The following is a 25,641-nucleotide window of genomic DNA, read 5'->3' as shown; positions in this document are numbered from 1 at the left end:
CCAGCAGGACTGGTGGGGCTGCAAGACAAAAAAGTTGGAGCTTTACCTTACCCTTCCATGTTTCCCCTCCCGTTTTTTCCAGCATTCTCTCAATCAATGTACCCATTTCCTGATAGAGACTTGAGATCGTTACCTTTGAAAATGGAACCCCAGTCACCAAGTGAAGTAAAGAAACTGCAGAAGGGCAGCTCTGAGTCTCCCTTTGATCTCACCACTAAACGCAAGGACGAGAAGCCCTTGACCTCAGTACCCGCCAAGCCTCCAGTGACGCCGGCCACAAGCCAAGACCAACCCCTGGATCTAAGTATGGGCAGTAGGAGTAGAGCCAGTGGGACCAAGCTGACAGAGCCTCGTAAAAACCACGTGTTTGGGGAAAAGAAAGGAGGCAACGGTGAACCAAGACCAGCATCTGATGGTTCCCTACAGCATGCTAGACCCACTCCTTTCTTCATGGACCCTATTTACAGGTAAGGGTGGATGGGAGACCACTCAATATGGACAGAAGAATGAAAGGCAGTTTTCACACTATAAAGTTACGGCTTTTAACAAACCTTTTTTATTATTCTTATAAAGCAGAAAGTAAAGTTGTTTGATCTGGTGAGTTCATTTTTTATTCGGAAAGTCAACTCATTAGGTTTGGACTTATTTTTGGATGTCTCCGAATTTGGGGTTTTGGAATAGGCCCACAGAGTTCTTTCCCTTGACAATAAATTTATTTTTAAACACATTTTTTTAAGTGGAAAATATGGGAAAGCCGTATTTAAAGCAAGTTGTCAAGTGGCGGAAGAATGAGGCTCCTGAAGGATTAATGCAAATATGTGTGGGTACTTAAATGGGTCAGGTTATTTGGAATGAGATGGGACATAGCAAGAGTTTACTCTTTGTTAACCTATGAACACATCCTTAATAAGTACTGGTCCTATTCTGTTTCTAAATAAATCTCTTAGGAGCCCCATGTAACTGAAATATTAATCACAAAAGTGTTTTGTATATAATGTGAGTGGTCGGCTTAAAAAACACATCTCTGTTTAATGCCTTCATTATCCAGTTTCCTTTGATGCATCCAAAAGTTTTGGGGGGGGAATATATGCTAATAAAAAGCCTCCTAGACAGTACTCTGTAACACTCGACCATTCAGAAAGATTTAGTTTTTAAAAACTAGTCTTCTTCAAAGTGTATGAATAACAATAATTAATTTGTGATGTATTTTAAATATTACCACAAATTTTCACATTTACTTTCTCATTCAAGTCGTGAACATTGTCAAGAGTTAATAGAAAATGTGGATAATTTTTTTGGGGGCTTATTTAAGCTGGGAGAATTTGATATTTTTGCCTGATTCTTTTTTCTTAATCAAGAGACAGTTTTATTCAATTCCTTCATTCAACAATATTTTTTTTGAGTGCCTATGACTTAATGGGTACCACAGCTGCAAACCTTCAAACTCTTTTTCTACCTTTATTATCTTCAATGCATTAACCAAGAAACATTGCCAGTGTGTTACTTGAACATGACAAGGGGCATAGAAAAGGACAGTACAAAAATGTCTCAGAGCCATCATTACCATGCTTGGGCACTATTTTTTTTTTTTTAACAATTATTATATTTTCATTTCTGTGGCAGAGAAAGAAAAAGAAGGAAAAACAGATCTTCCATATTTTGTGTGTAGCTTGTATGTTACACATGGCCAGTAAGGTTGTATTTCCAACTCAGCGATATGTCTCAGCCCTTTGTGAAGATAAGTTCTCAGACTCTCTTTCTTAGACCCTCCCAAGGGCAATGGGCTTCCAGTTCCTTCATACACCCATTCCACACTTCTCCATCACCTCCTAACCTCCCTCCTGCTGACTCTAATCTCAGTCTTTTCTCTGGTACATCAGTGTCAATTGAGGCTTTAGGCATGTCATTTTACCAAACTCATGAAAGACCTAAACTTAGCAGTTTAGTGTTAAGACCTGGGTTGAAATCTCAGCTTTCCCATGTCTTAAACTTTTTTTAATCCATAAAATGGGTATAAGAGCACCTATTTCAATAAGTGAAATAGTATATGTAAAACATAGCATACGTATAATTTCAAGAAGTGGGAGCTGTTTTTATTCGTTTTGATTCTATTTTAAAGTATATTTATTTAACGGTTTTTAAAAGGAAATCACCAACAGTTCATGAAGGAAATTAATTCAGTCCACGATGTCATTTCCTATATGCTTAATAGAAAATAGAATGACAAACATTTCTAAAGCGGAAGGGCTATATTGATAAGTTTGATAATGTCTCTCCCTGTCTTCAAAAAGTTCCTCATCCTCTCCCTACCACCCCCCTTTCACCTACTCTGTTTATCAGCAGTAACATCCAAAAGAAGATGCCTATGCCTGAGAGCGGCTAGCAGGGTGTGTAGTATGCTTAGAAACTCTCCTGCTGACATTCACAAATGTAGAAGAAATCTGATGACGATTTGAGGAAGCACCTTCTTGATAGAAAATGACTTTAATTTTTTAAATGAGCCCTGTTCTTATGCTTTTGAAATCACCAAGCCTTTTCGTGTACGTTTAAAATGGAAAGGTACAAACTTGTGACCAAAGCCTCTGATTTCATGACTTCATTTTTTACATTTCCTCATTATTATTATTACTAGTCATTCAATAGGATTCTTCCATTGTAAAAAGGACCTTCTTTCTCCGAGCGCCTAGAAGTGCCAGGAGTATTCTTCAAGAACTGAACAGATGTCTTTATATCTTTATTAGTGTGCTTCCCAGCAACCTACCATTTGCTTTATTGTTAGCTGTTTAAATGTCAGCGAGTACGCAGGGATTGATATATGAGACTGATTCATCTCCAAAATCTAATTTTAACCTTTCAGAGTAGAGAAAAGAAAACTAACTGACCCACTTGAAGCTTTAAAAGAGAAATACTTGAGACCTTCTCCAGGATTCTTATTTCACCCGCAAGTAAGTATTTTGAATTTGAGACTTCAAGCTTGTAAACTAACTTGTTGATCCTGAAAAGCAGGTGCAATTAAATGAAAGAAATCTTGAGAACACTAGGATTTCCTATGACGCTGGTGTGGAAGAACACAGGAAATTCTAGCAGAATTAAAACCCAAACTCTTTAAAGAAAAAGTAGTTACTATATGTGAAAAAACAACATGGTTTTGCTGTTAAATTATTCTCTATTAACTACTTACTGAGCCAAAGTGTATTTTAGAGTGAGCAGAATTCAGTTAAGAAATTAAATATTGAAGTTGCCTTTCATGTTAAAAAATTTGTGATAGTAAGAAATGGATCGTAGTGTGACTTGTCCCAAACTCAGGACGGTCGTTCATGTTCTTTCAGTGCTTAGATAAAAACAGGAAATGAGTCTACCTGACAAGTTGTTACCATAGAGGGTGAAGGAATTTATCTAGAGACCACTGGGCATTCCAGCAAAATTCTGTAATTGCACAAGAATTCACCACAATACACAGAGCTATTTGCTGGATGGAGTTGTGTCCATTTATCAAAATATGTACAGTTTCTCACTGCAAGGAAAATACAAAGCAGCGTTATCTAATTGGTTCATCTTTATGTTCCTACATATGTGGTCATTTTTTAAAAAGCTGACTTACATCTCAATAAAAATGCGGGGAATTGTATTGAAAGAAGAAATATGTAAACATCTTGAGTCTGGTTTCTTAATGATATTTTATTTTTTGTTTAGTTATTATTAAGGATATAAGCTTTGGTCTCTATAGATAGTAAGCAAAATTTTTATGAAAATGCTTGAAAACAGAGTTAACTGATTTGTTCTGTTTCAATATATTCAAACCAAAAATCACGCTCCTCTGATAAAATTGGTGGAATTCTATGCAAGCTGTGTTATAGAACATTATGAGCTAATTAAATTAAATCATGGGATATGACTCTTCCCTCCACCTTTCATGCCCCTGCCACCACCTCTTCTTTCTTCATTTTTTAAAGTACTTTCCTAAATTCTGGACAACAAAGTATGAGAGCTGAAATACCATATTCTGGGTTAGCTGGAGAAATCTATCATTGCTCAAAAATTCTCTCTATTTTAAACTGCAAACATATATGATTTAGTATTAAAGGGGTTAGAAATATTCCATTTTGTGTAGGAGGACTAAGGAATGATATCATTTATTAAATTATTTTATGGAAAAGAAGCAAGTTTTAAAATAGTAAATGTTTATCGGGTGCTTATTTTCCACATTTAGGTTGACCCAAATTGCACTTGCCAGCCTCATGAGCTAAAAAAACTGAACATAATGTGCGTTTTGTGTCAGATATTACACAAAAGTATGTCTCTCTTGATAACTTCCTAACTAAATGCTTATAAGGATATTATAGTTATCTACATTTAATCACAATAAATCAAGTGGTTTTCATATTCTAATTATCTTTAAAATCTAGTAATTAATCATTTCAAAATTAAATGCTGTGAGTACATGGTATAAGGGAGGAGGAAAAAAAGCCACTGGGATTCAGTGTCTTTGAGTGACTCAGTCTACTGGCTCTTAGTTTCCTTACCTGTCAGATGAGGGAGTTGGGTGTAAGGTCCCTATCCTCTCTGAAGTTCAGATTTCTAGCAAGCTAAGGTAAATTTACTGGTTCAGAAGATGGGCAGTTTTATCTATCAATATCTTTACATGCGCATGCAGCTGTTGTAAATATAGTATATACATGTATGGAGGTTCCTTAAAAAACTAAAAATAGAACTACCATACGACCCAGCAATCCCACTACTGGGCATATACCCTGAGAAAACCATAATTCAAAAAGAGTCATGTAGCACAATGTTCACTGCAGCTCTATTTACAATAGCCAGGACGTGGAAGCAACCTAAGTGTCCATCAACAGATGAATGGATAAAGAAGATGTGGCACATATATACAATGGAATATTACTCAGCCATAAAAAGAAACGAAAGTGAGTTATTTGTAGTGAGGTGGATGGACCTAGAGACTGTCATACAGAGTGAAGTTAAGTCAGAAAGAGAAAAACAAATACCACATGCTAACACATACATATATAGAATCAAAAAAAATGGTCCTGAAGAACGTAGGGGCAGGACAGGAATAAAGACGCAGACATAGAAATTAGACTTGAGGAAAAAGGGAGGGGGAAGGGTAAGCTGGGACGAAGTGAGAGAGTGGCATGGACATATATACCCTACCAAATGTAAAATAGATAGCTAGTGGGAAGCAGCCACATAGCACAGGGAGATCAGCTCGGTGCTTTGTGACCACCTAGAGGGGTGGGAGGGAGACGCAAGAGGGAGGAGATATGGGGATATATGTATATGTAGAGCTGATTCACTTTGTTATAAAGCAGAAACTAACACACCATTTTAAAGCAATTATACTCCAATAAAGATGTTAAAAAATGAATTAAAAAATATAGTATATACATGTTTTTAATCAAATAATATTAATATAAGAAAATCTGCTATGTTTTAAGATTCCCAAAGTTAATGAAGGACCACAAAATATGAGGCGCATGTACAGTGCTTGGAGTACAGCAGTCACCCACTCAGACCATTGAAAATATGCCTGTGGGAGTCACAGTGGCAGAGAGTTTTCTTCCCACACCAGAATGTCGCGTCTTGGTATAAGGGACTGCCCACTGCTGCGTGTTGCTACAAGACCAGGACCTAACAGTGATATTCAGCTATTTAACACATCATATGTAATGAATACCGATCAATCAGAATGGACTCCTGCCATTCTGAAGCCGGGTCCTGGAAGCCCTTGCTGCACCAACTGTTCATGCTTTGGTTGCTGGCCGGTGGGCTGTCTGAAGGGTCTTTTGGGAGGAGGCCAGGGCTGCAGGAGGACATTCAGGGTAGTTGGGGCAGAGGCTGTTTACCAAAGACTACATAAATATTTCATTATTTTGATAACCATGGTGGGTTTTTTCGTGTGTAAGGGCTGTGGGATACAGGTGGCATAAAAAGCGCATCAGAGGGATACAGGTGGCATAAAAAGCGTAGCCTGAGAGAAGCTTGGGTCACTCAGTTTTCACCAACCGTTCAGACCAGTCTGTTCTTTCAGAAAATCTGCCTCAGATGTTCTGAAGTTTCAGCAGAACGTTCTTGTTCTTTCTAGTCCTCTATCACTTCTGTCCTAGCCTCAAGATCTACTTTCCTACAAACAAACAAATGAAAACAAAGAGAAACTGCCCAGGATTTGGGGCCAGAAATAACCGCTTTAGAACTGGCTTTCCTACTTATTCACAAAAATGCTTCGGATTTGAGCAATGTAATTCATCTCTCCGAGCCTTCTCTATCAGTGTAATGGGAACACCCCTCCAGCCTTACCAGGGGAGCTGCAAGGATTAGTGATCACATACATAATGTGTTTAGCATTGTGCTTGGCATAAGGAAGGACCTAGATGAGGAAAAGCTCTTATTATTATTGGTTGCAGGAGTATTCCATTTTGAATATAAAAGGGTGTCAGTAAAATACCCTCCTGCCATCCCCTGAGCCCAGTCTCTTTGGTGGGGCTATACCAAGTACCTAGAAGTCCTTGGAAAGATGCTTACTGTGTTCTTCGTGCTGCCTTGTTGGGCAGCAATCAGGGTGGCACAGAGCAAGAAGCCAAAATGGAAGGACTTGCCTCTGCTCCCAGGGCTTGCCATGATTTTGTGGTTAGATAAGTGCTTGGTTAAGACCATTCGCTGCTTCATTTTTCATTGAAAGTATATTGGAGCAAATCACATAGTCCCTCTGGGCCTTTCTTATCTTCATCTTCAGAATGAGAATAATACCTACCCTATCTACTTCTCAGTGTTATTATAATAATAAAGAGGAGACCACATGTTCTTGATGATTCAGGGAAAACCTATATGTAGATAGATATGTAAATCCTTGGTAGTGGTATTCTCTGGGCAAGCCTGATTTTACAATTTTTTGTATGTCTTTGTATTCTGCCCTCCTCCTTCCCCAGTGCACAGTGCCTAATCAATGAAAGTCAAACACCTCAGTGGGTATTTATTAAATGTTATTGAAAGATTATTAGTCCAACTTACTGCTTTTTGGAATAATGTATATTTTTCAAATCCTTGTCAAAAATACCCCAAACATATAGGAACACATACATCAAAATCAAAAGGTAAATGCTGGTTTTATCATTCTTAGGGTCTAAATTCCTCTCAGTTCAGTTCTTAAAGAGGTATGTTTGCTCTGTCGGGCCACTGGAGGACTATTTAGCTTTCTATTTTTCTCTTATAAATAAGTTAGTTTAATATGGGGGTGAAATAAACACTACAGAGGTTCTTCCTGAATATGTGGTTGAAAATTACTTGTGGAGTCTCAGATTATAATTTTGAAAAGAAGATGACAGCCACAGGAGGTGAGATGGAGGAAATGATGTTACCATGTGATCTTTGGAATGTCCATTTCATTGGGTACTTTGCATTTTGGGTACTTTGCATTCACTTCGATAGCTCATTTGAATTGCCATAGATATCACTTGGCAATTATACTATTATAAAAGTGGCTATTATTCCTTTGTTTGATTTTCCTATACTTTAAATATTATTTTTGGTTATTTGTATATTTCATTTTCAGATGTTTGACTTTGTGTTGATCTGCAACAGAGACTCTATTTTACTTCCATTTCTGTCCTTTATGCATTCGTTTTTTGAATTTTCTTCCTTTAAAATGTCTACTTGCTACTGTATCCCAGGGAACTGGGAAAAAGACTAATAAGGTCTTTTCCCAAGTTATCATTTATATATGGGTGTGAAAATCACTTAAGTCTTTTGCCTTTCATCTTCTTTCTTGCTTTCAACATGTGTTTCTTGTGTTAGATTTCTTCTGTGATAAACCTTTCATCATTAAAAACTGTGCATCTTCCTTATTAAAGATACCATAATCTAAGAAAGCAAGATATGTCACCTTTAACCAACCAAAATGATATTTTTAAAGATGTAACATTTGTGTTTTCCGATAGAGCTTCTAACTCACTGAAGTTTTCTCCATTGATTCTTGTCATAAATTGTCATAAATAACTCGACATTTGTAGTCCTTTTCATTAATGTCCTTCGGTGTTTGGCCTACTGATGGTCTCAGTCCCATCCTAGTAGAAGTCAAGCAGTTTTTTTCCAAGGACATTACCTTTTTGTTACTCAGTGATTTACATTTGAGTAAATATCTTATTTTCTTTGTTACTAACATTATAAAAATGCAAGAGACTATATCTTTTTTGCAGGAAATTGCTTAATTTTTAGTTATTAAAGTAAAGTTTAGGAATCTTGTTTTGCAGTGAGTACAAACAGATAAAAAGGAAGTATCTACTTTGCTATTTAAGATTTGATAGTAAGCAGTGTTTAGCTTTCTTGGAAATAAGCACATTCTGGTTTATAACCATGATTCTAAAATTTAATTTAGGTAAATAGAGGAAACTCAGCAGTGTTATAAAATTATTAATTTTCATTTCCAAAGCTTTTACTCAAGATATAGTTACATGATAAGCAAAAATTACTTAGTATAAATGTTAATTTCTCAAAGGATAGATTGCAATAAAGATACTGATACAGAAGTAATTTTTTGTTTTTTGTTTCAATTTTGCTCCCAGTTCCAACTGCCTGATCAGAGAACTTGGGTAAGTTTCCTACTTATATTTTTGACTAAAATAACGTAGAATTAAAAGGAAAACAACTTATAAGTTGCCATACAGACAAAGAATTCTGAGCCCTTTCCATAAAATGATATGGCTTTAGCAGATAGATTTCCAGCTTTGTCAAGCTGCAGAATGCTTTCAGTTATAATTGGGCATTTAGTGTGCTATAAATTGTTTACAGAAAGAAGTTTATTCTCTAAATCTGACCCATTCCATGTAATTTTACCTTGATGTAGAACTCTTTCTGGACACTTTGGAGCATGTTGTTAAAAGGGACTTCGAGATGGGTCACTAAGTGGAAACAACCATTATTTGGGGGAGCCTGACCAGCATGTTAAAGATGCTTATGATAAAGCCTTCAAAAGGATAAAACCTGAACTTATATGTAGACACAAGATGACGTTGGAATTCACAGTCATATAACCCGGGGCAGAACTTGGTTCTGGCTATGTGGAATCATAAGACTAAATGTTTAAAAATCTTTATCTAACTAGTGAATGTATCCTTTAGCATTGGGTCCATTTCCTCGACTTTCTTTTTTTTTTTAAGTTTTAAAAATTTGTATTGGAGTATAGTTGATGTACAATGTTGTGTTAGTTTCAAGTGTACAGCAAAGTGAATCAGTTATACATATACATATACCCATGCTTTTTAAAGATGATTTTCCCATATAGGCCATTACAGAGTACTGAGTAGAGTTCCCTGTGCTATACAGTAGGTTCTTATTAGTTACCTATTTTATATATAGTAGTGTGTATATGTCAATCCCAATCTCCCAATTTATCCCTCCCCCTCAGCCTTCAATTAACATTTCCAGATACAGTCAGTTGTAAGTTGACATCAGTAGGGGAAAACTTTGTTTTTATTCAAGATACAAAGAATACTATTTATTTAGTTTTCACTACCAAATAAACCTTGAGTCAATGGAAATATATGTGAATAACATATATTACAAAATCTCCTCTAAGTGTATGTGCTTTTACTCCTTCATTCTCCTCTTCACTCAAAATTATCCTGATTCTGAAGTATGGGCAGAATCTTGGAATGTAGTTAAATTTTCCTTTAGTCACCATATAATTATATATAAATTATTTTAAGTTAGAGCACTTTGGCAGTTACCTATTTCCTCTATCTGATGTTAGTTTTCCTTTTAGAACAGAAGTTCTTCTATTTTATTTCTTCTGTGGAATATGTGATGAATTGTGATTTTTCTCATCCTATCAACTTTTAAGGATTAAGTTCATTTATTTCCAAAGTATAAGCGTAGAGAGACAGAAACTTCCTTATTAGGCAAAGCTGTGCAGTAGACAGCGTTGTTCTTTCATTATCCTGGCTTATATTTCCAGTGTTTCTTGTCTGCCTCTCCTGGCAAAGGTCTGTCCAGAATATCATACGTCATCGTCCTCATTATTTCTAACGTAGAGTATTAATTGCTAGTAGCTTTGCTGTTAGGCGCTTCAAGCATAAGGTGCTGTCTCTCACACAAATGGCCAGTGCTTCTACCAACTTACAAAGCCAGTTCAGATTTTAAGTTAGACACCCTTTCCTGATAGCACAATGGTATAGCAACTGCCATTGCAATGCTTTGGAAACACTCCCATTCTTTGACTCATAGGTTTTTCAAAGCAATAATTTATATTTGTACTATAAAATACAGATATTAGTGGAAAGTAGTAAAATATTAAAGTTTATAATTTTGAGTGGTTAAAAAACCCTATAATTTTATAATCATGACTGCAGAATGTGATATATGGAATGAGACAACCATAAAATATGAATATGTATTTCTCCCCCAAATGGCCATGATTTTAAGATTTCTCTAGATTATCAAGTGAATAAATATAGAAAACTACCAAATCTACAAACTTTCCCATCATAAGTTATTTATGAAAAGTTAGTTATTTTATGATAAAGCCATGTGTAATCTAATTTGTGAAACATTAGGTCACATAATTCATGGTGCCATTGGACATATCATTTTGTATAATCAGATTGTCACTTTAATAGTTTTAATGAGAAACTTCTTTATGTCATCAATTATTGGCTGCCAGATAAAAAATGTTAAGCTAAGTGCTTCAGACCCAGTTGATGATATCTTGCCTGCTGAAATGTTTTTACAAATACTAACTTTATTTGACGAGAGAGATAGCTACATTTTTTGGTAGGAGCTAGGGAATTGTGTCTAAATATTAGTTTGCGTCAGTATAAAGTTAATAGCCCCTTGGGGACTGGAAGGGGGTGAAATGACTTCCTTTTCCAGACATCTGGCTGCAGATACCATCAACAACTACAATATATGTAAATAAAAATTACTGTTCCATAGGAAAAAAACTGTCATTTACTGATCGGAGATTAGCCTATGACATTAATAGGACAGAGGGCAATATGTTTTTAAAATATATGATGTGATTTTTCCTCCTTTTTTCCCCCATTCTCAGCAAATGTCCTCTTCATTGTAGTACACATTGTTCCCCCTTCATTGGTTTCTTCATAGTTGAAAAGTATAACTAGCTAGATTCTGTTTCATTTATCCCAGTTCATCTTGATTTTTAAAATACCAAGTCAGACTTTAAAATGAATGTCAAAACTTACCACTTCCACAAAATGCATGTTATTCCAAGAGGAGTATCACATGAGTCAGCACAGATAGCTAGAGAAAGTTGAGGTTTGGACCCATACATTAGATAAAACTCATTTTAATCCAACACCTTAATCCAAGATATGGACCAGGGCTGATTGTTGGTCACAGAATGGCTAAACTACCCCAACTAGCAGACGTCTAAGTCACTTTTTTTTTTTTAATTAATTTTTATTGGAGTCTAGTGGATTTATAATGCTGTATTCGTTTCAGGTGTACAGAAAAGTGAATCAGTTATACATATACATATATCCACTCTTTTTCAGATTCTTTTCCCATATAGGTCATTTCAGGGTATTGGGTAGAGTTCCCTGTGCTATACAGTAGGTTCTTATTAATCTATTTTATACATAGTAGTGTCTATATGTCAATCCAAGTCACTTCTGTCTGTCCTAATGGAGAAACTTACTCTTTTCAGCTGATGTCAAGAGCTGTGAGAGCAAATCTTTGGAAGATGAGAGGAAGGATTCAGTGATGGCTTTTATGTTGTTTCGGTGGTTGCTAGCCGGAAAGAAAGTGGAGAGGGGGTGTGTGTCTGCATATGTGGTGTTAATAGCTACCCTCAGCTCACTTCCCATCTTTCTTCTCTCCCTCTTCCCCACTCTGACTTAATCCTCTTTTCATTTGACACCCCAAGCCAAAGGTGGGGGGTGGCTTATAGGAGAGGCGCTTGGGTAACCCTTATTCTTTTTCTTATTATCTTTAAGAATGTTGTTACTTAGTCATCAAGTCCATACTATATTTTGTTATTTCTTAATGCTTTTCCCAAATTGAAACGGTTTGAGGTGAAGTAATCACAGTGATCTTCCTTTAAAAGGAGCTATTAGCAGCTACTAAAGCAAGACACATTTCTCAACAGCCAATTGCTCTTAAATAACTTGAAGGAGTTGTAGTTTATATGTGCTGGAGATGAAAGCCGAGAATAATGATAGTCATGAGTAAGCTATTTTCCATATAAAAGGAAAGTGTTTCTACAAGATGTATTGCCCCAGGAATCTGAGTGTGTCGGCAGGGCGGACACTCAAATGATTTAAAACCACTAGATAATGAAACTTTACTCAAATATTAAATGTACATAAATAAAACATTTATAATCATCACCCATATGCACTTACTATGTTTCCCAATAAATATATGCGATCATGCCGCTTACCCCTGCTTGTTACTGCTAATCAGCTTGAAGGCCAGAGGTCATTTTTCACTCAGACAATTTATTCCATAGAGGGTGGAATATCAGAATGATTTTCTGCAAGCAACAATTAGAAGGAATAAATGCAAATAAAATAGTATCATAAAATATTTCTGGATTGATTTTTAATAAATAAAATCCAAAGTAATATGAAAATGCTAATGCTCTGGTTAGAGGGGAATAATGACCATATTCAGCAGGGACAGAGTTTCCTTCAACCTCTATGAGCAGCAGCATCATTTTATATCTCTGCCCTGTGATCAGTATGTGTCAAAATCCTTCATAGTGACAAATGTGCTGTCCGCTTGCATCTGTGGAGAATGTTTTAGCAGCTGAGTGATTATGAATCAAACCCCTGAGCTTATAGCCCCTACCGCCTCCCAGTGCGTTCACATTTGTCGTCTGACAAGTAAATGTATCTTGACTCTCCTCTGAGATTTTTTTGCACCGTGTTTGATGAAAGACATTTGGCAAATTGGCAGTGGTACCCTGTACATTGCAATTTGTAGCTAGCATTAGGAGTCTGGGCATGAAATGAGAGGGCAGGCTCCAGGATAAAGGGAAAAGAAAGAAAGATAACTGCAACATGAATAGTCATTTGAAGAATCAAGCATACAATATTTCCTTTGTAAGAAGAGAATCATGTTTAGGCCATTCAGTTGAGATTTTGCTCCAGTTTAAGAAGTCAGTGGTATTCTGTCCGGCTGTGTGTCCGCGGAGTATAAATTTTGTTAATTTTCTTTTTGAGTATGAAGTGTTGCCTTTTATTTTTAACCTGGACTCATAATAAATTAGACTTCCAACTCTGTCTTACCATCTTACCAGCAAAAGAATCTTTTTCTTGGGATGTATAGTTGTTAACATTTTTAATCCTTGCATGGGGTCTTCTGGTCTACCGCCCCAGCCTTTTGAGAAACATACAGAGTGCATACAGAATGCAAACACCTTTTAAACAGCTTTGTGAGTTCTCCAGTGGCATAGTGCCCTGAGAACCAAATAAACAATGGGTGAGTTGATTTTACAAGATGGCCTGAGAGTTTGCTTTTTCTTCTTAAAAATTCAGTAGTAAGCAGCTTCCAAATAAAATGTGAGCATGGGGGAAACAACATTTTGCGAGGGCTGAAGGAAAGGTGAGAGAGTCTGTCTAACTATAGACAGTAAGGATCAAGCTGCCTTTGAAAGTAAATGCCACCCTCTGTTTATGACTCTGTCGAATATGTGTGCAGGTAGACAAAAACTTGAAGATTATAAGCAAAATAAATTAGGTTATTTGAGGGGAAGAACCAGGCAGGATAGTTTTTCTTCAAGAATACTGCTCTGAGAGTTTGGTCATACTTACAATGCCCATGCCAGGTTATGTGAAGTTATGATAATATATCATGAACTGTCATTTCCACTTAATCTTTGTCCAGGATAAATGAATATTTCACCAAAATTCTTTGTACATAATCACACTTAAAAATGTAGTATATCCAGATATTAATTTAACATAAAGCACTCTTTACACATTTAATTTTTTTCTTTCTGCATTGCATACATTTGGCTAAAGCTATAACTTTGGAACACCTGATGTTTTTCATGCTGTGAGTTCTTTTCATGGGACTCCCTACTTCCTATGGTTTTTATTACCTAGACAAGGCATACAGGATCTCTTGTTATAATTTCCAGTTTACTATTTTTTTTTTACTGTTTATTCGGAAATCTCACAGACCGAGAAGATGGTGGACTTGTGTCCCAAAGAACCATCTTGCCAGAGTTAGATTCAAGCTTCTTTTATACTAAAAAGGGAGGGAGTAAAGTCAAACATTTCCTGGTTCCAGCCAGCCTCTGGAGGGGATGTATTAATTTCTTCCTCCCTGCAGTCAGTCATTCACAGGTGGGCCTGGTGATTGTTGATAGCATGATACTAATGCTGTCTCTTAATTTAATAAAAAATCTAGCGGTTTTATTCTCTCTCATGTATTTCATTGCTCAATTGTATATCAAATTATTACAAAATGGTCTAACTAAGGGCTTATGGAAAAGTTCACTTGGCACTTTGTAAGCTTGATTCTACCTTTGTTACCTTTAAGATCAATGAATTCTCTCACTTGTTTAATATTGGGACACTACAATCTCTTTCTACAGCCCCTTGCATTCAGCAGATTTGGTGCTTCCCTCTTATTAATCTGTTCTTGGTTTGCTAGAGATAATTACAGAAGGAAGGATGTCTGCCCCATCCTTCATGGTCTTGTGCTTTTGCCTTTCAGATGTCAGCTATTGAAAACATGGCGGAGAAGCTGGAGAGCTTCAGTGCCCTGAAACCTGAGGCCAGTGAACTTCTACAGTCGGTTCCCTCCATGTTCAACTTCAGAGCTCCTCCCAACGCCCTGCCAGAGAACCTCCTGCGGAAAGGAAAGGAACGCTATACCTGCAGGTAACTGCAAAGTTAATCACCGCCTGCTTTCCAAAAATCTCCCCTCTGATTTCAAAAGGCCCTGCTGTTTGTTTTGGAAATTATTCTTGATTGGATGATTAATAGCAACCATGATAGATCTCAAGCACTTCAAAGTACTCTTTATTTAGTGGGATATAAAAATAGTGGTTTAAAAAAAATTATTACTAAATGAAATTTTTAACACAGGCCATTTGGTTGTGATAAATGTGGTTGGAAATAGTCCAAATGCTATCTACTTGTTTCACTTTGATATTTATGAATTTTCTTTCACAGTTAATTATTTTCATCCAAAGGTATAATACTACTGTCCTCAAGCATATATTTATTAATTGTCATGGCATTGAAGAATAAGGCTATTAATGAAGGACAAATAAGGTCGATAAGTGAAGAAAACTAGTTAATAAGTTTCTTGTTACTCATCAGTAGTACAGTAAAGCTCTTTTTTGGTTTCTGTTTTCCTTTTTAATAAATCATACTTACAATTTCTGAATTGTCTTCAGAAATTTGTGGCATCTGACTCAGGCATATCAATTTATCTGCTGTTTGGAAAATGTGTCACTTTCTTTCCAGAAAAGCTTTTATAGGAACATACCTTGATGGATGAGGTCTTAGAATCTTGTCTGATCTGATACCACTCAGTGTACAGAGAGTTGTCACTGTGCCTAACATGTAAAATGAGTTGAAACATTTGAAATCTGTTTACATCAACCCAGAATCACAGGCTCTTGTCATTTTTTAATCCCCTTGTCTGGTTCAGTTTTGTGAATGTAAAGATACAGAGTTAATAAAAGAGGAGCATGGGGGTCATCAAAACTCAAGTCTGTTTTCATAAACTGCTTGCTTATGCATGAACAAATTCAACCGGATCTCATAACGCAGTCTTTATTTGTAGAGTTATTTATATCTGTAGAATGGCTTTGTTGCAAATTTTAAATACCAAAGACATGTGAGTTCCATGCAAGATTAATTAATTCAGGAATAAGCATCTGGCTTCTATGCAGCTTGAGTGGAATACAGTCAATTGTGCTGACTTTCTCTTATAAACATCTTTTCATAATAGATACTGTGGCAAGATTTTTCCAAGATCTGCGAACCTGACACGGCACTTGAGAACCCACACAGGAGAGCAACCTTACAGGTTTGACAATGATTTTTACTAAATGTCTTGATAAATATTGTAATAAAGTAGGCTCATTGCCACAATTTTAAAAGAGGCTATTTTTGTGAATGTCTGTCTGTTCAATTTTGAGTCAAAGAAGAATTAACTAATGGCTGGGGTTAAAACTTAGAAAAGTCCTAATTTCTTGAATCGTCTTCTTATATCTCAGTTTAAAAGTTCTAGCAGTGTCTAGTATAGAATAAGCGTTTAAGAACTGTTATACATTTTTAAAATTAAGTGCTCTCTCTCCTCAGTGATTCATGCCATTTTAATTGACAATAATCATAATCTTGCAGCCTCCCTCTTCCAAGCCTTAAATCTCTGCTAGGAATTAACAACCCGGTTATATCTTTGTTTTCCCAGTACAGCTAAGTTAATGTCTACGGGTCCCATTAGGAGGTTTAAAGAATAAATTTTAAACCCGGAGAAGAGGAAGAAAAGGGAGCTAGGGGTAGAACAGATAAAATAGAATATATTATAGGAAGGGAGCAATTCTGTCAGCAATTTCTCAAGTGCTTCTTAGCTTATTCTCTTAAGTGTCAAAATTAGCCATGTGACACATGGCACCTGTGTTTAATTTTAATATTATTGTTTACTAACAAATGAAACTAACCACCATTCTCCATTCCAGTTTTAAAATATCACCTACATTGTTGAATGTGTGATGCCTTGCACACAGTATTAGGTACTCATGAATATTTCTTCAAAGAATGAATGTTATTTATCTTAAGAAATATTGTAATTTTATTCTGCTTTGAAATTCTTATGCATTGCATATGTGTAAAATTATTATTATTATTTTTTTTTTCTTGCGTTATGCGGGCCTCTCACTGTTGTGGCCTCTCCCATTTGCGGAGCACAGGCTCCGGACGCGCAGGCTCAGCGGCCATGGCTCACGGGCCCAGCCGCTCCGCGGCATGTGGGATCCTCCCGAAACGGGGCACGAACCCGCGTCTCCTGCATCGGCAGGCGGACTCTCAAGCACTGCGCCACCAGGGAAGCCCTAAAATTATTTTTATCTGAATGCTTTTGTCATTAAAATAAATGAATTATCAGCTTTCAAAGACTTTTTTACATACGAGGATAAGAAAATGGGCAGACCAATGTTCATTTGAAGATTGTTCAAATTTTAGGAGGAATTTTAGGAGAAAACTGGAGGGACTTAAACTCAGAAAATAATAAAGTATTTTCTTAAATTCTTTGCTTTCCTACATGTTTTGTAAATCACTAATCATAAGTGATATTTATAAATGACTTTATATGTGATAGAATGTGCTTGATATAGTAGGTCTCAGAGAGATATAAAAATGGGAAGTGTTAGATGATTTCCCTTTATTGAGAAAATGTCACATCCAAGGAATTCTGCTTAAGTGGAGGAAAGATTTCCACACTTACATTTTGTTATGGCCAAGGGTCTGGTATGCAACTATGATACCATGCTCATTTTACTCTTTTTTTGTACCTGAATTCAGTGGTTTCATTCTACCCTGTAAATGGTGCTGTTATTGTACGTATATTTTTAAAAACGCAAACCAGAATTTTTCATAGCTGAAGACCTTAAACAGTTATTTGTCCAGCTCTTCTGTTTTACAAGTAAAAAAACTTAGATCCACAGATGCTAACTGCCTTCTGTAAAGTCTGGTATTAATAGACCCAAAATTAAAACCCAGTTCTGGAACTCTAAAGTCAGCGTTTTTAATCTCATACCATGATCTGAAAGGCTCCCTTGACCCTTGTGTTTACATCCAGTAACCAGGAAGGCTTAATCGTGTATGCTCACAAGTGTGTTATGTATTCCTCTTTAGAATTTCTGAAACTTAGGCTCTGAATTGAGCTGTTTCTTGACCACCAACTAATTTACTGGAATAGAATGGCATGATTATTATTTAGGAGCACTCAGACATTTGGCCAAGATATTAGCAGAGGAAAGATACAAAGTAACAGATGGTTTTTGGTTAAAACTTCCTTATTGACTGATTATATTAGAGTGGATGATATTTATTGGATTTACAGCTTCTGTGCCTATAAGCAGACAGTTGGAAGCATGTCAAAGACAAAATCTCTCTTCCTCATGATTTGTGCAGAAAATATTTTGTGTGAAAAGTTTTCTAAAAAGTTTGATGGGAGTGTAAGTTTTCTCTATCAGTGTTTCCTAGGTTATTCTGCTTAGGACAACACAACTGTGCTAACTGTACCATGGTTCTCATTGCAGTTGGCCTTGGAAGTTCAAAGAAAGCCAAGAGTCCATGTATATATTTTTTCAAAAGCAGAGGCTTAAATATTACAACTACTGTCAATGTGGGATTTTACCCATTTTTAAATTAATATTATTAATTTAAATTTGAGGAACCTCATGATGCCAGAATGGTTTTTTAGGAGGGAAATTAAATCAGCCCTTGAGTTGGTTTACTGATACTATGACAAAGTAACTAGTTTAACAGATTTATTTCCCCACCGAACTAACTAGACATCTGGCATCATGTAGAGACAGCCATAAAGCCCAAACACTTTGAATGGAGTGGGGTAGCTTCTGATGTAGAGTCCCTCGAACTGCTGAGTCTGCATTCAGAAGTGGGAGAAGGGCCCTTCACTCACGGAAGAATGAGTTTCGGATTTTTTGGCTGCTAAGTTAGAAATTTTCACTTGAAAGTTATCTAGAGAAAGTTGATTTTTCCTTTTATGCAACACACGTACCAAAAAATCATATAAACAGACAATGCACCCTTTAAAATGCCAGAGGAGAAAATCTTGTCAGTTATCACTTTTCTTCCTCACCATAAGAGCTGGTGGGAAGGGGAGAGGGTGGGAGGTTACATTTTTATTTTGTGACTGAAGGAGAACTTCAGTAATTTATGATTTTTTTATCTTAAATATCATGGAAGGCAGAAACAATTAGCCAGGCAATAATACGTGCTTTCTTGAAAAAACTGACCTGGTTCAGAACTGCCACAGACTGAAGGAAAAATAAAAGTGGAAAACTGGGGGGAATCCAGAGGGAGGCGGTTAGCAAAGACCTTGTGTTTTTATCCAAAAAGGAGAATTTAGTGGTACTCTTCCTTTTGTGACGGTTTAAACGTTAACACAATGAAGGCTTTGGGGGCCCCTAATAACTATAGAGTATGAAAATCAGTATCCTTGGTATCAGACTAAACTATTACATTGCCCCAGTTTTAAGAGTTTGGAAGCTTTATTGTTATTTTGGAGAAGATAACAGAATTTCTCCTTCAGGATTAGCAATTGAGAAAGTGAATTTACTAAGAAATTATTTAATCAGGCTCAGAAGTTTCGAATTAAAAAATGATCTTTTTACTTTATTTGAACAATATGTGAATCTGTTTCATGTTTGTTTACAGAAGATTTAATTGTATTGTCCTAAGCAGAAGATAAAACAAAACTACTATTTCTTAATATTTTTAATTTCGTGAGCTTTACTTGCAGTATTAGAGCACTGATCACCTTCATAAACTTGTGATTTTATTATGGTTTTTTATGAAGTCATGAAAATCTTTAATGCAATCAAAGTCTGTTTATTGGAATTGAAATTTTGGCTGTGTGGATAGTAATCTTCTCTACAGTGTTGTTTTATGGGTGATAATTTTGGAGATCTGGTTTGCTTGTCTTGAGAACTACCTTTTGATTTGCTTGCGAATATTTGTTCTGTGTTTGTTTTTCAGATGCAAGTACTGTGACAGGTCATTCAGCATATCTTCTAACCTGCAGCGGCATGTTCGCAACATCCACAATAAGGAGAAGCCCTTTAAGTGTCACTTATGTGATAGGTGTTTTGGTCAACAAACCAACTTAGACAGACACCTAAAGAAGCACGAGAATGGGAACATGTCTGGTAGGTCATCAATTGTGTTTTGAGGAGGAGACGGTAGCTTATTTTTCTTATTTTAAAAGACAGCTGTCATCATTCTTCCATTCCACTTTGACACGAGAATCAGATCCTGTTGTGCAAACTTGCAGCACGTTTCCCTTGAGATTTTTGAATGAAGTGAATGATGTGATCGTTGAATAATATACAACTCAGAGCTTTATTTGGATGATTTTATTTTCTCCTGGATTCATCTCAGTGGGCAGTCTCAAGCGAAGAGAACCATGACCCGAACTCACCAGAGACTGATGAACCAAGATTTCCTAAATTGCAGAGAACGATCTTTCCATCTATTGGCACAGAATGTGGCCCCCAGCCTGGCAGGATGACCACAGTGGAGCCCCAGAATGCCACGCTCTTGAGTATTAACCTAGAAACCATGGCTGCTTTGGCCGAAGGCCTGCAGTTCAGAGGACCTCTCCAGGGGACCTTGTTTAGAGATGAGGGATAGAAGACTGTCAACATGATCAGAGTAGCCCGTAGCGAATGATAGTGGTGTGTGGTTTTGGTCACAAATTCCAATGTAGAATTAAATTAAAAGTGGCAAAAAACTAGCCTTCCCTTAACCCAGACGTACCAGCGCATAGTTAGCAGAAGACATGGTAGGTTTTCTTGCCTTTGGCTTCTAATACTTAGATAATAAACCATTAACGAATGTTTAGCAGCTGGCATATGTGTGTGAAACCAACTTATGTAGCCATAATTTGTTTCTAGAGAATTAAGGAAATGACTTAGAAGTGAGGAGAGGGGTTGTGCATGCAGCTCCTGAAAAGGATTTTAAGAACAGAGAAAAGTTGGGTTTATACAAAGTAGTAATCTTTACTGAAGGAAATTATTTTATTATTAATCCGTCCTCTATTGTACGGGAACATTGCTTATGAGTTTGAATGAACTATATACTCTTCGTTTCCCTTAAAGCCAAAAATCTAATGATCATGGTTTTAAAATATTGGACTTTAGAGGCAGAAGTCTAATCCAATACACAAAAGTGGCTACACTTTCTTACAATATACCACTATAATTTTTCTAGTCAAAATTATTTCAGAAAATAAATAAGTTAAAGATATAATGTGTCAAATTTGAATACTTGTTTTTTGGTCCAGGTTATAACTTTGTTAAGCTGAGGGGTGCTCTAACCTCTTGTTTTTGTCATCTAGACTATTGTGATGAACTATTAAACTGTAGATATTTTGTGGGCACGCTAAACAGCATGAAGCAAATGTTAGTATAAAGTTTGACCACATGTTATAAAGTGTTTATAATTTGTAAATTTATGGAAACTTTAGAATAATCTGTGATACAGGTATTTTGATTCTAATTTTATAGGTAAGGAAGCTGACAATCATTCTGTAATCCACAGACTCAATATCGTCCTCTTAATACTATACCACAACTGTCTCTCGACCGGTGTGTTCTGAGTCTATCCACGGCTTAATCCACCAAATCAAAATGCAGTATTTCCAGCATGTGTTCAGTCTTTATTTGATAACATACTTTAGCACAGGGGCAATAAATACATATTGACTGCAACCAGGTATACAGTTTCTTCTGCAGAATGTATGTAAGACCTCTCTATAATTTGCCTCACCCAATATTCTCATTCTACAAATTAAAATGTTCCCATGTCACAGTGGGAAAAGGAGGAAGCTAGTGGGAGAAACGGCATCTTTGGGTGACTGTATCTCACTATTTCAACGGTTCAAAATAGTCCCCATTACTCACTGGCATGGGTACTGTGGTAAAATTGGGAAGACCTGGACCTCCTAAAGTTATCATTATTAATATTTGAAAAAGCCTGTTTTAGGAAACAACACTGATTGAATGAAGAAGGTATGAGATTCAAAATAAGTTGCCCTATAAATAATAGTCTTTTTCACAAAAGGCTTTCTCGCCCCTCAGGTACGGCCACATCGTCGCCTCATTCTGAACTGGAAAGTACAGGTGCGATTCTCGATGACAAGGAAGATGCTTACTTCACAGAAATTCGAAATTTCATCGGGAATAGCAACCATAGCAGCCAGTCTCCCAGGAACACAGAAGAGAGGTGAAGCTTTTTTTTTCCTCTTTAAAGTCGGTGATTTCACAAATGAACGTTTTCAAATACATTTGCAGTGCTCACTCTTGTGACACGACTCTACTCCTGCCACCAATGGCTGGTATTTATTTAGTGCAGATTAAATACGAAATGGTCTTCTAAGCACTTTATATTATTAGTTAACTTAATCACCCTAATAACCCTATGAGATAGCGACTACTGTTATATAATTTTATCAGTGCAGGAATGGAGACATCGAAGGTTAAATAACTTGCCCAAGGTCACCTAAGTAATAAATGGGATTCAACTGGGCTCTGTGGTTCCAGAGCCCAGGCTTTTACCACCGTTCTGTTCTGCCTCTCTTGATAGCTAATTAGAAAATTTTATCAAAACTTTCTAACTAGAAGGGAAAGCCACCACAGGGGTTCAGTTGAATCACTGGCTAACAGTGGTTACTATTATAGATCATATGATATATCATGTATACAGAGTATATGACTATATATATTATATGACTATATATATATATCTGTATGTATATGTATCTGTATATATTTACATATATATATATACTGTAGATATTTACATATAAAATACTTATTGAATGTCATCCAAATATCTTTTTAGAAACCGTTTGTGACTTCTGAATAAGATTCTGTCCCTTCCTTATATGTTCTCAGGTGCATCCTCTTTTAATTCTGGCATGTTTGTTTTGGTGGGTATAATCATCCTTGTTTTTAAGGTGCACTGGCTCCCTCTTGTCATTATCAACATCAAGCACATATGGCTTAATTCATATAGAAAAACTTTTAGAGATGCTGATAATGATAATGAATACTTATCTAGTATTTGACATTTTATGTGATGTAAATGAAACATTATTTTACCCAAACTACTGGGTTTAATTTTTCTTATCGGTAAGTTACAATTAAATATCTGATATTGAGAACTATGTTGTTCTGAATATAACTATCCAATGGCTATTAAATTAGGATGCTGCAATGTACATTTTAATGTAACAGGAAATTAATGAAAGTTCCATGACTTTTTATCACGCAAGTGTTATTGTTAGTGTTCTCTATCTTTGATGCTATTAAAAGTCAAAGTTAATTGTTTTAGGTACTTTTTTCCATTAAGGCAAGTATCAAATAAACATTATTTTCCAAGATAACATAAAAATATATGGCCACTCTGTTCTTCAACTTGTATAAAATTGTTTCTAAGGGAACAAGGAGAGAATATCTGCTATTGCATGACTCTTCCCAGCCTCTCAGAAGTCTGATAAAACTATAACTTTGTGCAGTTGGATGTCTTTCCCTCTGCTTGCCCGTGTGTGTGTGTGTGTGTGTGTGTGTGTGAGAGAGAGAGAGAGAGAGAGAGAGAGAGAGACAGACAGACAGAGAGAGAGACAGAGAGAGAGGTGAGGCAGATATCAGAAGTACAAAGTACTAAGGACAAGTAAGAAAGACAGTCACGATCTTTGGATAATTTTGACATTTTGTTAATGATAGTTACATGATACAAATAAGAAGTAGCGAACAAAAAGCACCATTTGTGTTCTGAGACTCCTGTTCAGATTTCGAGCCCTTAGCCGGAGATTTGTGAACCATAAAGCTGCAACATCTGGCTTCAACATGTCTAAACAGCATAGAAGTAAGAAGACTGAGTCATCCAACTTTTCTCCCCTCAACTCCTATCAGACTACTTTTGATGAATAATTTAACCCCCATAAATTGCCACATTTGAAAGCATAATTAACAAATAGGTTTTCTTAATCACGTTGGCTTTGTTACTTTTGGTTTTCATCCATGCACTCTTTTGTTCTTTTACTTTTTCTTTCATTTCTTTAAAACAACAATTTCGGTCCATTCAAGCTAGCAAGTTGGCAGTGTAACTGGAAACTAATAATTTATGTCTGTGCAAAACATGTTTTCATCATTCTTTGATAAAAGAGGTTAAGAGATGGATTGTATAAAAAAACTTAATGATGATATGACTTTTTCTGGTCAAATGAATTTTTACTGTGTGCATCTGTCACATGCACAATTGTTTTATTTATGTATTTTTTTTGCCCTGAGAAATCTAAGTATTAAATTATACTCATTTTTTTAAATGTGGGAAAGTGATGGGGGTCTATTGCTGATGCCTGATTTTCCATAATCTGAAAAATAGTTACATTAAATGTGAAAATTGTACATGACTGTAACAATAATTTAGCAGCCTCAGCAAGTTTTCTGAATTAGTAAATAGGTAAAGGAACAAGACAAAATTGAAAGATTCTGAATGGCCCAGGAATCAGGACACCTGGATGCCTCGGATGATTTAATTTCTCTCAAGCTTTCTGTATTTGGGCAAGTGCCTTTACTACCCTGATCATATATCTTTAAAAGGAGGAAGTTAGGAGGAGAGATTCAAAACATGTATAATTGTTTTATAACAGTTTCAACTTTAAAATCTTACAGTGAAACTTAAATTCAAGTTAAACATATTTTAATGTTTACTTTAAAGCCTGAAAAGCTTATCCTAGTTTCATAAATGCCCTCAAAAGTTTTAAACGGGGACTTCTATGTTATTAAGTTTCTTTTATAATTAAACTTTCGAATCACGTATTGCAATCCTTGCCACCACAGACTAAAATATTACAGATGGCTTTTTAAATATAATAGTCTTCTTTTGCATCATTATGTTATACACACTTGCTAAGTAAGCTTCAAAAGATATTTGTACAATTACATTCTTATATCATTTCCCACCCCAACGTTATCCTGGGAAACAAGGAATTTTTTTACATTCAGATCACCCAGGATCATTTGAACAAAGTACGAATAAATGAGCACTCAAACACTTTCAAGTCTCAGTAGAGTGTTTAAGTGCCGTATACCCACCAAAGTCACCTAGAAATAGCAAATACTGGTTAGTCCTTGGCAGCTATTTTAACATTTACTTTGAACTCTTAGATTCACTTGAAGCATGTGTATTGAAGCTTTGACAGTGTTGCTCAGGGGTATGAGTTTTCCAGAAATCTATTCTTTTAAATGGTGCATACTTATATGGTAATTAGGTAATTTTACTTAGAGAAAACCTTTGTGTGCTTTTTATATCCTATATAACAATATCATTTATCAAGCAAAGGCCTGATAAGAAATAGGAGACCGAGATTGTTTTCCCAGTTCGACCAGAGGCTCTATTTATAATCTGAATAATCACACAATTATTTTTTTTCTTCATTTTCTCATTTGTGATGTTACATTGTTTTCCCATGGTTGCCATAAAGCCTACACAATAAAAAATTTGCTCTACAAATGTTGAAAATTAAATTGTTGCTAGGAAGACGTGATAATAGAGCTAACTGCACGTTTACAAATGATACCAGTAATTGAACCTCTTTCTTTTTTATGCTTTTGAAAGAATGAATGGCAGTCACTTTAAAGATGAAAAGGCTTTGGTGACCAGTCAAAATTCAGACTTACTGGATGATGAAGAGGTGGAAGACGAGGTGTTGTTAGATGAGGAGGATGAAGACAATGATATTACTGGGAAAACAGGAAAGGAACCAGGGACAAGTGCTTTACATGAAGGAAACCATGAGGATGACTATGAAGACACCAGCGCCCTGGAGATGAGTTGCAAGACGTCCCCAATGAGGTGAGAAGCAAAAGTAGATCCACATGGGGTTACAATTCCTGCT

General features: G+C 36.1%; 1 protein-coding gene across 3 annotated transcripts in view; it reads left to right on the top strand.

Moving 5' to 3' along the window:
• MECOM (MDS1 and EVI1 complex locus) overlaps positions 1-25,641 on the top strand; it is a 289,791-nt gene that overhangs the window by 258,707 nt on the left and 5,443 nt on the right. For 2 of the 3 annotated variants that reach the window (XM_007446429.1, XM_007446428.1), the window contains exons 8-15: positions 2-467; positions 2,858-2,945; positions 8,574-8,600; positions 14,695-14,861; positions 15,943-16,020; positions 19,716-19,885; positions 21,818-21,962; positions 25,362-25,598. In XM_007446429.1, the coding sequence (XP_007446491.1) occupies positions 2-467; positions 2,858-2,945; positions 8,574-8,600; positions 14,695-14,861; positions 15,943-16,020; positions 19,716-19,885; positions 21,818-21,962; positions 25,362-25,598 (1,378 nt within the window). The remainder of the gene's footprint in view (position 1; positions 468-2,857; positions 2,946-8,573; positions 8,601-14,694; positions 14,862-15,942; positions 16,021-19,715; positions 19,886-21,817; positions 21,963-25,361; positions 25,599-25,641) is intronic. The other variant, XM_007446430.1, reaches the window with a different exon arrangement.

This window comes from Lipotes vexillifer, unplaced genomic scaffold (genome assembly GCF_000442215.2).
Source record: "Lipotes vexillifer unplaced genomic scaffold, Lipotes_vexillifer_v1.1 scaffold763, whole genome shotgun sequence".
In the NCBI taxonomy this organism is placed as follows: domain Eukaryota; kingdom Metazoa; phylum Chordata; class Mammalia; order Artiodactyla; family Lipotidae; genus Lipotes; species Lipotes vexillifer.
Note: the sequence above shows the minus strand (reverse complement) of the source record. Positions and strands in the feature narration are given on the sequence as shown.